Source organism: Chiloscyllium plagiosum, unplaced genomic scaffold, assembly GCF_037043375.1.
Source record: "Chiloscyllium plagiosum isolate Xiang-an unplaced genomic scaffold, Cpla_swu_hap1 HiC_scaffold_31, whole genome shotgun sequence".
In the NCBI taxonomy this organism is placed as follows: Eukaryota; Metazoa; Chordata; class Chondrichthyes; order Orectolobiformes; family Hemiscylliidae; genus Chiloscyllium; species Chiloscyllium plagiosum.
This window is the reverse complement of record NW_028270169.1, coordinates 55,044,198-55,058,193: the sequence shown is the minus strand read 5'-3', so window position 1 is coordinate 55,058,193 and position 13,996 is coordinate 55,044,198. Positions and strand designations below refer to the sequence as shown.

Below are 13,996 nucleotides of genomic sequence, written 5' to 3'. Positions count from 1 at the left end.
AAAGCTAGTCCGGCCAGCAATTCCCGCATTCCATGAATGAATTAGCACAAAGGACTGTGACTGAGGTTTCATCCTTGAAAATGAGTAATCTATTGTTAATGCTCCTTTGCTATCCCTCCCAAAGATAATTACCCCTTTTTTCAGAAAGCCTTCTACCCTAGAAACTTGACTTAGATCAACAAACACATCCCAGCACTGGCAACTGGAATAACAGGTTAGGCCATTGTTCTGCAGGCTGCTTCAGAGCTTGATGGTCCTTGGTTCACCTTGTGACCAAGGTGAGGCACGCTAGTTCAGTGGTTGGCACTGCTGCTTCACAGCACCAGTTCCAGCCTCGGGCGACTCTCTGTGTGGAGTTTGCATGTTCTCCTCTGTGTACACTGGTTTCCTCCTGCAGGTTAGATGGTTTGGCCATTCTAAATTGTCCAGGGATGTATATGTTGGCATTGGGAAATGTAGGGGGAATGGGAAGGTTGTTCTGGACTGCTTTTGTACTGTAGGGCTTCTATGAAGAAAATCCTGATCTTCTCGAGTTCGAGATAAACTGTCACGATGGAGAGCTTGGTCAGAATTGATCATTACCAGGTGACATTTCCAGATCTTCAGGGGATAGGCTCAGACAGTTCCAGTCATGTCCCAGAACCCATTGATCTCCAGAGTGCTCCAAAACATACCAACTCCAACTGACTGATATCTAGACCAGTCATTTCATATCATGGCCGTACATGGCCGGTTGGATTTGGGGGAATATGACGACAAAATGTAACATTGATTTATTTATTGACTGATTGGAAGTGGGTGTAGCTGGTTGGGCCAGCATTTACTGTTCGTTCTCAGTTGCCCTTTGGCAAGTGGACAAGAGATTCGAGAAACAAAACAACTTCTAGCAATTATTATAATCGACAAAAATTACCATTTTTCTTGGCATCTTTTGCTTTATTTTACATGGTTAGTGTTCAAACCAATTATACTACAACACCCACGCATGGAAAGAGCATAAGGTTTTGAAGCAACACAACAGACAGGAAAATAATGCAGCTACAGCCAACTAGATAAAGCTGCATCTCATCTGAATGGCCATCGTGGGCACTGAGTGGGAGAAATGGGCAGCCTCTCTCCAAAATCAACTGTGAATATTCTACAAATCATAGAACTGCAGATGAAACTGTGTTTTTTACAATTGTCGCATTGAACAGAGGCAAACACCACATCCACAGATGGCTCAGACATTAGATTTTGCTTATTTGTATTTATTTAAAGCTACATTCAGAAGATAGAATGGTTACAACCTCCTGTTTGCTCCTGATGCCCACTGGACTCCACTTTCAATTTCAAAGATTTCTTGTGTTGCAGTTTAACTTAATATCTTCTATTATTTGATATTCAACTGTTACACTAACATATCCCCTAGGGAGCAAGGTCTAAGTAAGCAGAAACACCTAATTTTAGACACATTAAAAACTGCCCAGATCCAGGGACACTGATAGATGGTTTCAAATTTGAGGCTCAAGGATAATGATTGACTTTCACTTTGGGATCAAGAGTAATTTGCATCTCTAACTAGATGCGATTAACACATTCCAAAAATAAGTGTCATTACTCAAACAAGTTAGTACATCATGGCACTGAATTGTGGCCTGTCACATTGGAGACTGTGTTTAGGTGAAGTTAAATTGCTTTACAATCTTGTCCAATTGTTAGATCGATGAGTATTTAGTTTCTGATAATTTCATTCCTCATTTAGTGATCTCCGTTAATATCCTTATTGGAGATGGAGCTCTGTAAAACCTCCATTTAAAGATCACGATGACTAGAATCAGACGTATTTCACACCACTTTCTGGAACCAAGACCTCAGAGACTCAAATGATCTCCTCACCAGAAACAATGACCTAGCATTATTGATCTATAAAGTACTGTAATAGGCCAGGTGTTTTTTGTGTTTGTTCATGAGATGTGGGTGTCTCGAGCTGGGCCATTTCAGAGTCAACCATATTGCCAAGTTCTGGGAGTCACATGGAGCAGACTGGATAAGGTTGGCAGGTTTCCTTCACTAAAGAGCATTAGTGAACCAGGAGAGTTTTTATAACATTTCAAAGTACAGTACCTTTTTATTCTGAATTTTCTTTTTAGTGAATTCAAATTGTTGTTGGCGGGATTTAAACCCGTATACCCCATACATTAGCAACTGCTGGATTCCTGATTAAGTGACATTATCACTACGCCATAAACTCCCTGCACATCTGCTGGTTTTGTGGCCTGTGATTGACCCTGTCCTTACAGCTCTTGCTGTTTGTTTAGCTGACCCCATTGCCTGTTATCTGGCTTTCTCAGATGGTTTATGCTTTCTCCAGCACATACCAATCAAATGCAGCACTGGCTGTTCCAACCAGCAAGTTCCAGCGCTGAGGCTATGCTCAAGACTTTGTTGATTTGTGATGGGATTTAAGGTTTATCTGGGTCTGCTACCTTGCATCGCTTATGCCTCTATACTTACCAACCTCGGTCCTGTTCCACTTCCTATGCAATCCTTCCCTGTTTCTGTTATCCATTATTGCTATTTCCCTCTTTTCACCAGCACGCCTCTCTCAATGCCCCATTCTCCTCAATCCTACTTTCCAACTAATGTCTTACACAGTGCTTTCAGTGCCTGAGACTCTTTTAGACAAATATTGCAGACCCAACATTTACCACATCCTTTTCATTACCCATTGTCAGATCTGTTATTATTACACTTCAGATCACTCAAAACTGCTCGATTCACTTGTAACCATCCTCACATTGCTCACTCCTGAGAGGTTAACTGCATTAGACTGTTTCCTGGTCGATTTCATGGCCTCTAAGCCACCTTGAATTCATCTTCAAAAGATCCATTCCCTTGCATGGATGGTCATCACTATCCACAATCTCATTCCAAGTTCCCAAAGACATGGATAAACATGGATAATTCACCATGAAAGAATTTCCTGTTAGCTACATGTTCCATTCAGGTCAACCATTAAGGGGGCAGTATATATAAACTATCCATTGTCCCACCCCGATTACTTAGGAGTGAATTCTTAGAAAAGCACTTTACCCACCTCCAGCCCACTGTCTCCCTTCTATTATTACTACAGCTTGCAACTTTAAACAGATGGAGCACCTTAAATATATTTGAAAAGTTGGGAGTTTGGGGTCACAGTTAACAAATAAAAATTGGCTGCAGTGTCACATCATGAGAAGTAAATTTCTAGCCCCTATGCAACAGTAACCACGAAGACTGACCTCATAACAACGCTCCCTCTATCGCAGGCCCCCATCACCTCACTGAACAGTACAAGAGGAGGCCATTCTGCTTAAAATGCACATGAAACACACTTTGTAATTACATTAAGTCTCAAAAAATGTTCTGAATCAGGCAATTTCTTGGAGAAGGCGAAAGTGAGGGCTGCAGATGCTGGAGATTACAGTGAAGAGTGTGGTGCTGGAAAAGCACAGCAGGTCAGGCAGCATCCAAAGAGCAGGAGAATCGATGTTTTGGGCAAAAGCCCTTCATCAGGGATGAGGCTGGGGGCCTCAAGTGTGGAGAGATAAATGGGAGGGGGTGGAGCTTGGGGGCAAAGGTGGCTGAGAGTCCAATAGGTGGATGGAGGAAGGGGTAAAGGTGATAGGTAAGAGGGGAGGGTGATGCAGATAGGAAGGAAGATGGAGAGATGGGACAGCTCATGAGGATGATGCTGAGCTGGAAGGTTGGAACTGGGGTAAGGTGGGGGGGGTAAGGTGGGAGGGGGGTAAGGTGGGGGGGGGGGGTAAGGTGGGGGGGGGGGGGGGGTAAGGTGGGGGGGGGGAAATGAGGAAACTGGTGAAATCCACATTGATGCCATGAGGTTGGAGGATTTGGAAAATGAAGTGTTAACTCCTTTGGGCATCATTGCACCTCTGTCACTTTAGGAATATCACTGTTTCTAACTCCAGTGAGAGCACTCTGAATAAGATGTCACAGTTTGCACTGTCTGTTTTTCACTAACTCCAGAGGCCAATCAGCCACTGGACCTTAAACCTAAGTTTAAAACCTAAACTTTGAAAAGCCAATGACAACTTCACAGACCACAAACTGGTCTAGTATTTTGAGGTATTGTTCTGCAGAAACAGACTGGTTTTCCTTCTGAAAAAAACCACAATTGCAGATAAATATTACACCGACCCACTGCTAGGTTGAAAAATCTATCCTGATACCAAAAACATTAGACCCTCACTTCCCTCCTCTGTGGAATGGCGCTCAGTGTCAACATTAGAAAGCACAAGAGAAAGATAAAATTCTTATTGATGTGCTAGTCCTTCCCACAACAGAACATTGGAGAGTTCGCTAACGGTCAGAGCAAATGCTGCTTTCGTTCAGATATTCTCAAGATTGGAGAGTAAATTCTGACCAATGGGCCTGTTGTGATTGATTTAATAGGGCAAAGGAGTCCACTGTGGTTATCTCAATAACGATATTCAATGGGAGATAATCCTGGCAATCGAAGAATCAGAAATTTTAACCTCAAAAAGTTTCCCTTTTTAATCTCTTTTAGCATATTTCCCATGCAGATATGCAAAGTGGTCATCATCCTACACTTCACAACTTAAGTATTTGCTACTTGTTCTTGGGTTGTTGAAAGCCAAGTTTCCATGTTACTGATTCATCATCCTCTTTTCAAAAGATATTGTCTGACTTTGACTTTAACTTAAACACTTTGTGTTTTATTAGCAATATATTCATTCACCAAGGACACTCACTTCCCTTTTCTATCCTTTTGCCTTCCCCTCAATTCCAGCATGTTATTGCAAAATTTGCATTAAACTCATGCCTTCCTTGACACATTGTGTTATTTAATGATTCAAGTGGTCTTCAAATTTCCAACTTTCATGTTAAAAGAAACAAATTGCACATTTGTTCATTTCTATTTTATTGAACATTACCAAGTTGGCATATTATTTAAAACAGCTCAGCAAATATTACAACTGAGTGAATATTTTAAACTTGTCCATTATTTTTAACTGCATAATTGGTACCCGCATCACATAATATCAACAGCATTATACATTCAGAATTCTATGCAGCATTGGAATTGGTGGGCGAGGGAGGACTCCGAGGGGGAAGGAGATGGAAGCAAAAAAGAAAGCTCTGCTTTAGAAAGGAGTACAAAGTTAGAAATGGCACAGTAAGCTAAACTAACTTAAATTAAAAAAAAAAGCTGTAGTAATTAAATGAAAATTACACATCCTCTATGACAGATTCAACAGATGTCAAGCCAGTATTGTCGAGTTACAGGGTTTTTACAGTTGTGGGGTTGAGGGAGGGAATGGTTAGGACAACTGGGAACTTGAAGACTTGGTCAAATGTTGTACTGCCTGATGATTAGGTGATTCCAACCTGCGGTTTATCCCAGCAAGACACTTAAATGATGAACTGAGTGAGCACCTGCCAGCTGACAAAAATTCCTACTTTGGTACATGTGAAAATAGGAGATTACCTTCTTTAAAAGGATCGTTAACCTCCCTGTACAGTAAAATTCAACCAACCAGCAGCAAAATCCATAACTTCAGTGCCAAATATAAATGACCAATTCCACATGAATTTCAATTCTAGATAATCTATTAGTAGTTCTAAGGGTGGGAGTGGCCAAGTTAAGTTTATCTTTATTTTGTCCCCAGTTACAGTCAGATGTTGAACACAGATTAAAAAACAACTTGGTGGAAAGCACTTGCAACAGAAGCCGCTAGTCAACGGACAGGGATCTTAATCCACCATCAGGGATGAGGAAGGAAGTCTGAATTTCTGTCAATGTGGAACCCTGGGAGCATTCATGAGGTGGGGGTGGGGGTGGGGGTGGGGGTGGGGAGGGGGGAGGGGGCCATCACAGTGCATGGAAGAGGAGGGAGAGAAACAGGGAAGGAGAACAAGCAGGTCCCACTTCAGAAAGTGCGCATTGGAGTACATCTGAACAGTCAGTTGCTGCGTGGTGTAACTCTAAGGTGCCTGCTTGTCTGAGCCCCGCCGACACTCAGTAGTCTGATGATGCCGTGAACTTCATTAAGCGGGCTTGGTTTGTGATGTTGACTGATCATTCAAAAACCTGGTAGCCTTATTCTGATAGTTAACCGCAAGACTGATGGCAGCAATATTCTTCAGTCCCTGAAAAAGAATGAAATCTCTTCATTAGGAACACCATCAACTTTGCAGTCAGAGTCCTACAGCCCTTCAGTCCAACTCGACTGCACCGACCACAGATTCTAAACTGATCTAGTCCCATTTGCCAGCATTTGACCCATATCCCTCTAAACCCTTCTTATTCACATACCCATCCAGATGCTCATTCATACACGCACCACCCTCTGTGTGATAAAGTTGCCCCTCACGTCCCTTTTAAGTCTTTTCCCTCTCACTTCAAGTGTGCCTTCTAGTTTTTGGATTCCCCTAGCCTGGGAAAAAGACCTTGTCTATTTACCCTCTCCATGCCCCTCATGATTTTATAAACAACTAAAAGGTCACCCCTCAGCCTCTGACACTCCAGGGAAAATAACCCCAGCCTCTCCCTATTGCTCAAACCCACCAGTGCCAGCAATATCTTTGTTAATCTTTTCTGAATCCTCTCAAGTTTAACAACATCCTTCCTATCGGACTGAGACCAGAATTGAATGCAGTACTCCAACACTGGCCCAACCAACGTCCTGTACAGCCACAACATGATATCCCAACTCCTGTACTCAATGCACTGACCAATGAAGGCAAGTGTGCCAAACTCCTCCTTCACCACCCCCTCTACCTATTTTCAAGGAACTATGCACCTGCAACCTTATGTTCCTTATAGCCTTTCTTAAATAATGACAACACAGCTGCCAACCTCCGGGCACCTCACCCATGGCTGTCGATAATACAAACATCTCAGCAAGGAGCCCACCCAAACCCACGCTCCAGAAGTTGGCACTATGACCAAAGCTCAAACCATTCATTTTGGCATTGTTATTTCTCAGGGCTTGCTGTGTGACAATCAGCTGCCACGTTGCCTGCAGTCCAGCTCCAAGCACATATTCGGCTGGAAAGTGTTTGAAGGCCCGTTTCCTTGATTGGGAATGACTCTACATAAATGCAAAAGCAGCTAGTAGCACATGCTCAGCTCAAACAGGATCTGGTAGCTTTTTGTCTGTACTTTTAAAAGAATTTGGAAAAATTTTCAATTACATTCCACTCTAATGTTGAATCCAAACCTCCTTTGATTTTGTGCATGAACTTATAACGTTAGTTTTAAGGCCAAGCTCAATATATCCATTACTCCTAGCTCTGTACTCTTAAAATGTAACCTCTGAATAAGCAACAAGCAGCTCACTACAAAGAAATGTTTAAAAGCTATAGTATTTATATCAGAGATCAACATCACTCTTCATATAAATCAAGTCAGAGTCTGTCTCCTTTGGAGAGAAACTGCTTTAAAAAGTACAGCTCTACCATCCTGCCTGATCAATTTATCGATTTTTCTTATATCTGTTTAAACAGCCACCATAAATGAGTTACCTATTTGAGGAAATTAAATTTAACAAACAAGGAAGCACCTTGGATTAATGTGTGCAGTTCCCAGCTGTCAGTCAGCCTCCCAAGGGAATTACCTTGATAACAGCAGGGCTTGCTTTTCAAATAAAAATATTTGACATAAAAAACACATTCATAGTGAATAATTCCTTTTGATAAACTTTTCAGAAAAAATTGCAAATGGTCCAATTCTGCACTTTAACAAACGCCAGGGGAATAAAAACAATCCCATTTATATAGTGCCATTAACATATTTTAAAAACAGATATTAAAGATTGGAGGAACTTTGGTGGAACAAAGTTTGTTGAGAAGTTATGCTTTTGATCTTGAAGGAGAATAACAGGTGGATAGATGTTGTGATGGAATGCCAGTGCTGGAATACATGACTGAACACATGTAGGTAGACAGGGGAGGAAAGAGGAGCTACAAAATGGGTCAAAACATTAGGATGACAAAAACAACGACAACTTTAAATCAGAGCCATTGGCTGACAGGGAGGTAACGCATAGTAGAAAAGAGAAAGCGGAGCAGATTCTGGCCTAATGCAGCTCTTAATTATCGCTTAGCCATTTTCAGTTGAATATATTTGTATAATCTACTAGTATTTTGTAGGCTTGGCTAACAAACTCCAGAGCTCTGTTAGTTTATGCAGGTTAAAGGGAATGCTGGCTGTTTAAATTGCTCAACTCCTTATTTGAAAGCATTTTAAAGTTTCTGTTATTACAGGTGATCTGACAATTAGACTTTTGAAGATTCTTCTCCGTTCAGCTGGGGATCCCTTTCCCTTACTGGCCTCTACTCTTGCTCACTGGCCTTGCTGGGTGTGTATTCGAACCTGCACAATTTTAATTCAGCACTTCGCAGCAGGCCCAAACACAGCTAACATTGTCAACAGAACCAGAGTCTCCTGAGAGCCACTCTCAGACATTACTGAATGAAGAGCTCAGCCAGTCAGGCAGCAAGTCAAAGAGAGCTAACATTTCGAGTCAATGAAGACCTTTCCTCGGTCTACATTTCCCAAGATCTCAAGCAGCTCCAGAAGGTACACCTTTGTACCTTTTTCATTTGAAAATAAATGAAATACATTTATGAAACTCAAACTACCAGAAGAACAGCAAGACTAAATGGGGCTGACTCTCCTTCCAGGAATCTAGACATGCCACTCCCCCCTGCCCAAACCACATTCCCACCACCCCAAACCACCCCCTCCCCAACAAAGGATCATTGGTCCTGAATTAACTGGCATTAAACAAGCCACCCGTAGCCACAGAGAGAGAAATGTGGGCAACAACAACAATGACAGTCCCACCAGCACCATGACTGAGTAGTGGTCACAGCTGGAACTGCAAGCAAACCCCGGAATGAAGAAAACATGAGGAGGTATATTTGACAAGGAATTTGGGAGCCGAGGGAGGATGGGGACTAGAATTAGAATTCCTACAGAATGGAAACAGGACCTTCAGCCCAACAAGTCCACACCAACCCTCCAAAGAGTAAGCCATTCTCCTACCCTATATTTACCCCTGACTAATGCACTGAACCTATACATCCCTGAACACAATGGGCAATTTAGCATGGCCAATTCACCTAACCTGCACATCTTTGGACTGTAGGAGGATACCGAAGCACCCGGACTCACATAAACATGGGGAGAATGTGCAAACTCTACACGGAGTATCATCCGAGGCTGGAATTGAACCCGGGTCCCTGGGGCTGCGAGGCAGCAGTGCTAACCACTGAGCCACCATGCCATGTTGACTAGTTCAATGTGGCCAGGGTTTGGGGGCCAGGTGAAGAGAAATGATGAGGGGAAGACATGATTTTGGGGTGGAGTGTCCCCCAATGTATGCAGGGCATCCCCCTAATGATGTATTCTTGTCTAACATTTCAACTGAGTTATTAAAAAAAAATAAATCAGCCTTTCGAATCTCATTATGGCCTGGGCAGTCACAGGCAATGACAGTGGAGGTGAGTTAAAGGCCTTAAATAGGCAATAAATGGCAACCATTTTACTTGAAGTTTAGTGACAAAGATTTCAGTCTTGTACGAATTTACTGCTTTTTTAGTTTTATACTTTATACTAAAACTTTTAGTTTTATACTTTTATACTCTCGACCCTGAAACTGCTATTGCAAGTTGGTTTTATTTACTGGCGATAGCGGTTTCAGGGTCCAAATAAATAATGCACTCGTGTTCTTCAGGGTAATGTCATTCAGCATTTACTCTCAACCCTCACTATTCTCCTTCATGAAATGTGTAACTGTACAATTACCAATTTAACTTACCTCTTTCAGCTCCATGCTCAATCTAAGAATCTTCCTGAAAACTCCCTCAATTTCTGATGCTGTTTTGTTAAATCCCAGCCATAGCAACAGCACAATGTTTGCGACACAGCTGTGGACTTTACGATTACTTGAAGGACCTTGTAGATAATATTATGCCAATGTTTCCCTGCACATGTTTTAGAAATACTTTAGCTGGCCATGGAACCATTTGGGATGACCCAGAGAGCTTTACAAATCCAAGTTACTTTCTCTAACGGTACAATTTGAGGTTGTATGTGCTCCTAGAATCTTACATGAGACTGAAATAAGGGATCAGCTGCAACACGGACTAAATACAAGACCAGAATTTGTTTTTTGTTTGTGTGTTCCCAAAGCCAAGCTGCTTAAACTGAAGGGAGGTGCAGCACATTGCGTAATGGGATAACTTACTGGAACAACAAGATAGAGCACTGCCCGAGGACAGACACACGTCTACTCTTCCAGCCCATTCAGTTCCCAGGCTGCTGCAGGCCAGGTGCTTAATAACAGAGGACGGATGGGGAGGTGCCGGTGCCGGACGGATGGGCTGGTGCCGGTGTTGGGACGGATGGGCTGGTGCCGGTGTTGGGACGGATGGGCTGGTGCCGGTGCCGGACGGATGGGCTGGTGCCGGTGTTGGGACGGACGGGCTGGTGCCGGTGTTGGGACGGATGGAGAGGTGCCGGTGTTGGGACGGACGGGGAGGTGCCGGTGTTGGGACGGATGGAGAGGTGCCGGTGTTGGGACGGATGGGGTGGTGCCGGTGTTGGGACGGATGGGGAGGTGCCGGTGTTGGGACGGATGGAGAGGTGCCGGTGTTGGGACGGACGGGGAGGTGCCGGTGTTGGGACGGATGGAGAGGTGCCGGTGTTGGGACGGATGGGGTGGTGCCGGTGTTGGGACGGATGGGGTGGTGCCGGTGTTAGGACGGATGGGCTGGTGCCGGTGTTAGGACGGATGGGCTGGTGCCGGTGTTGGGACGGGGAGGTGCCGGTGTTGGGACGGACGGGGTGGTGCCGGTGTTGGGACGGACGGGGAGGTGCCGGTGTTGGGACGGATGGGGAGGTGCCGGTGTTGGGACGGATGGAGAGGTGCCGGTGTTGGGACGGACGGGGAGGTGCCGGTGTTGGGACGGATGGAGAGGTGCCGGTGTTGGGACGGATGGGGTGGTGCCGGTGTTGGGACGGATGGGGTGGTGCCGGTGTTGGGACGGATGGGGAGGTGCCGGTGTTGGGACGGATGGAGAGGTGCCGGTGTTGGGACGGACGGGGAGGTGCCGGTGTTGGGACGGATGGAGAGGTGCCGGTGTTGGGACGGATGGGGTGGTGCCGGTGTTGGGACGGATGGGGTGGTGCCGGTGTTGGGACGGATGGGGTGGTGCCGGTGTTAGGACGGATGGGCTGGTGCCGGTGTTGGGACGGGGAGGTGCCGGTGTTGGGACGGATGGGGAGGTGCCGGTGTTAGGACGGATGGGCTGGTGCCGGTGTTGGGACGGATGGGCTGGTGCCGGTGTTGGGACGGATGGGCTGGTGCCGGTGTTGGGACGGATGGGCTGGTGCCGGTGTTAGGACGGATGGGGTGGTGCCGGTGTTGGAAGGATGGGGTGGTGCCGGTGTTGGGACGGATGGGCTGGTGCCGGTGTTGGAAGGATGGGGTGGTGCCGGTGTTGGAAGGATGGGCTGGTGCCGGTGTTGGGACGGATGGGCTGGTGCCGGTGTTGGGACGGATGGGCTGGTGCCGGTGTTGGGACGGATGGGCTGGTGCCGGTGTTGGGACGGACGGGCTGGTGCCGGTGTTGGGACGGATGGGGTGGTGCCGGTGTTGGGACGGATGGGGTGGTGCCGGTGTTGGGACGGATGGGGTGGTGCCGGTGTTAGGACGGATGGGCTGGTGCCGGTGTTGGGACGGGGAGGTGCCGGTGTTGGGACGGATGGGCTGGTGCCGGTGTTGGGACGGATGGGCTGGTGCCGGTGTTGGGACGGACGGGGAGGTGCCGGTGTTGGGACGGATGGGGTGGTGCCAGTGTTGGGACGGATGGGGAGGTGCCGGTGTTGGGACGGATGGGGAGGTGCCGGTGTTAGACGGATGGGGAGGTGCCGGTGTTGGGACGGATGGGGTGGTGCCGGTGTTGGGACGGATGGGGTGGTGCCGGTGTTAGGACGGATGGGGAGGTGCCGGTGTTGGGACGGATGGGGAGGTGCCGGTGTTGGGACGGACGGGGTGGTGCCGGTGTTGGGACGGACGGGGTGGTGCCTGTGTTGGGACGGACGGGGTGGTGCCGGTGTTAGGACGGATGGGGAGGTGCCGGTGTTGGGACGGATGGGGAGGTGCCGGTGTTGGGACGGATGGGGTGGTGCCGGTGTTAGGACGGATGGGCTGGTGCCGGTGTTGGGACGGGGAGGTGCCGGTGTTGGGACGGATGGGGAGGTGCCGGTGTTGGGACGGATGGGCTGGTGCCGGTGTTGGGACGGGGAGGTGCCGGTGTTGGGACGGATGGGGAGGTGCCGGTGTTGGGACGGATGGGCTGGTGCCGGTGTTGGGACGGGGAGGTGCCGGTGTTGGGACGGACGGGGAGGTGCCGGTGTTGGGACGGATGGGGTGGTGCCAGTGTTGGGACGGACGGGCTGGTGCCGGTGTTGGGACGGACGGGCTGGTGCCGGTGTTGGGACGGATGGGGTGGTGCCGGTGTTGGGACGGATGGGGTGGTGCCGGTGTTGGGACGGATGGGGTGGTGCCGGTGTTAGGACGGATGGGCTGGTGCCGGTGTTGGGATGGGGAGGTGCCGGTGTTGGGACGGATGGGGAGGTGCCGGTGTTGGGACGGATGGGCTGGTGCCGGTGTTGGGACGGGGAGGTGCCGGTGTTGGGACGGATGGGGAGGTGCCGGTGTTGGGACGGATGGGCTGGTGCCGGTGTTGGGACGGGGAGGTGCCGGTGTTGGGACGGACGGGGAGGTGCCGGTGTTGGGACGGATGGGGTGGTGCCAGTGTTGGGACGGATGGGCTGGTGCCGGTGTTGGGACGGGGAGGTGCCGGTGTTGGGACGGATGGGGAGGTGCCGGTGTTGGGACGGATGGGCTGGTGCCGGTGTTGGGACGGGGAGGTGCCGGTGTTGGGACGGACGGGGAGGTGCCGGTGTTGGGACGGATGGGGTGGTGCCAGTGTTGGGACGGACGGGCTGGTGCCGGTGTTGGGACGGACGGGCTGGTGCCGGTGTTGGGACGGACGGGCTGGTGCCGGTGTTGGGACGGACGGGCTGGTGCCGGTGTTGGGACGGACGGGGTGGTGCCGGTGTTGGGACGGACGGGGTGGTGCCGGTGTTGGGACGGACGGGGTGGTGCCGGTGTTGGAAGGATGGGGTGGTGCCGGTGTTGGAAGGATGGGGTGGTGCCGGTGTTGGAAGGACGGGCTGGTGCCGGTGTTGGGACGGACGGGCTGGTGCCGGTGTTGGGACGGACGGGCTGGTGCCGGTGTTGGGACGGACGGGCTGGTGCCGGTGTTGGGACGGACGGGCTGGTGCCGGTGTTGGGACGGACGGGGTGGTGCCGGTGTTGGGACGGACGGGGTGGTGCCGGTGTTGGGACGGACGGGGTGGTGCCGGTGTTGGGACGGAGGGGGTGGTGCCGGTGTTGGGACGGAGGGGGTGGTGCCGGTGTTAGGACGGATGGGCTGGTGCCGGTGTTGGGACGGGGAGGTGCCGGTGTTGGGACGGACGGGGTGGTGCCGGTGTTGGGACGGACGGGGAGGTGCCGGTGTTGGGACGGATGGGGAGGTGCCGGTGTTGGGACGGATGGAGAGGTGCCGGTGTTGGGACGGACGGGGAGGTGCCGGTGTTGGGACGGATGGGCTGGTGCCGGTGTTGGAAGGATGGGGTGGTGCCGGTGTTGGAAGGATGGGCTGGTGCCGGTGTTGGGACGGATGGGCTGGTGCCGGTGTTGGGACGGACGGGCTGGTGCCGGTGTTGGGACGGACGGGCTGGTGCCGGTGTTGGGACGGACGGGGTGGTGCCGGTGTTGGGACGGACGGGGTGGTGCCGGTGTTGGGACGGATGGGGTGGTGCCGGTGTTGGGACGGATGGGGTGGTGCCAGTGTTGGGACGGATGGGGTGGTGCCAGTGTTGGGACGGATGGGGAGGTGCCGGTGTTGG

General features: G+C 49.3%; 1 protein-coding gene across 3 annotated transcripts in view; it reads right to left on the bottom strand.

Annotated features, from left to right (window-relative positions):
- Nucleotides 1-4,910: 4,910 nt before the first annotated feature.
- Nucleotides 4,911-13,996, bottom strand: part of zzef1 (zinc finger, ZZ-type with EF hand domain 1) — a 260,425-nt gene continuing 251,339 nt past the window's right edge. For all 3 annotated transcript variants that reach the window (XM_043718816.2, XM_043718818.2, XM_043718817.2), the window contains one exon: nucleotides 4,911-6,156. In XM_043718816.2, the coding sequence (XP_043574751.2) occupies nucleotides 6,055-6,156 (102 nt within the window). In that variant the 3' untranslated portion in view covers nucleotides 4,911-6,054. The remainder of the gene's footprint in view (nucleotides 6,157-13,996) is intronic.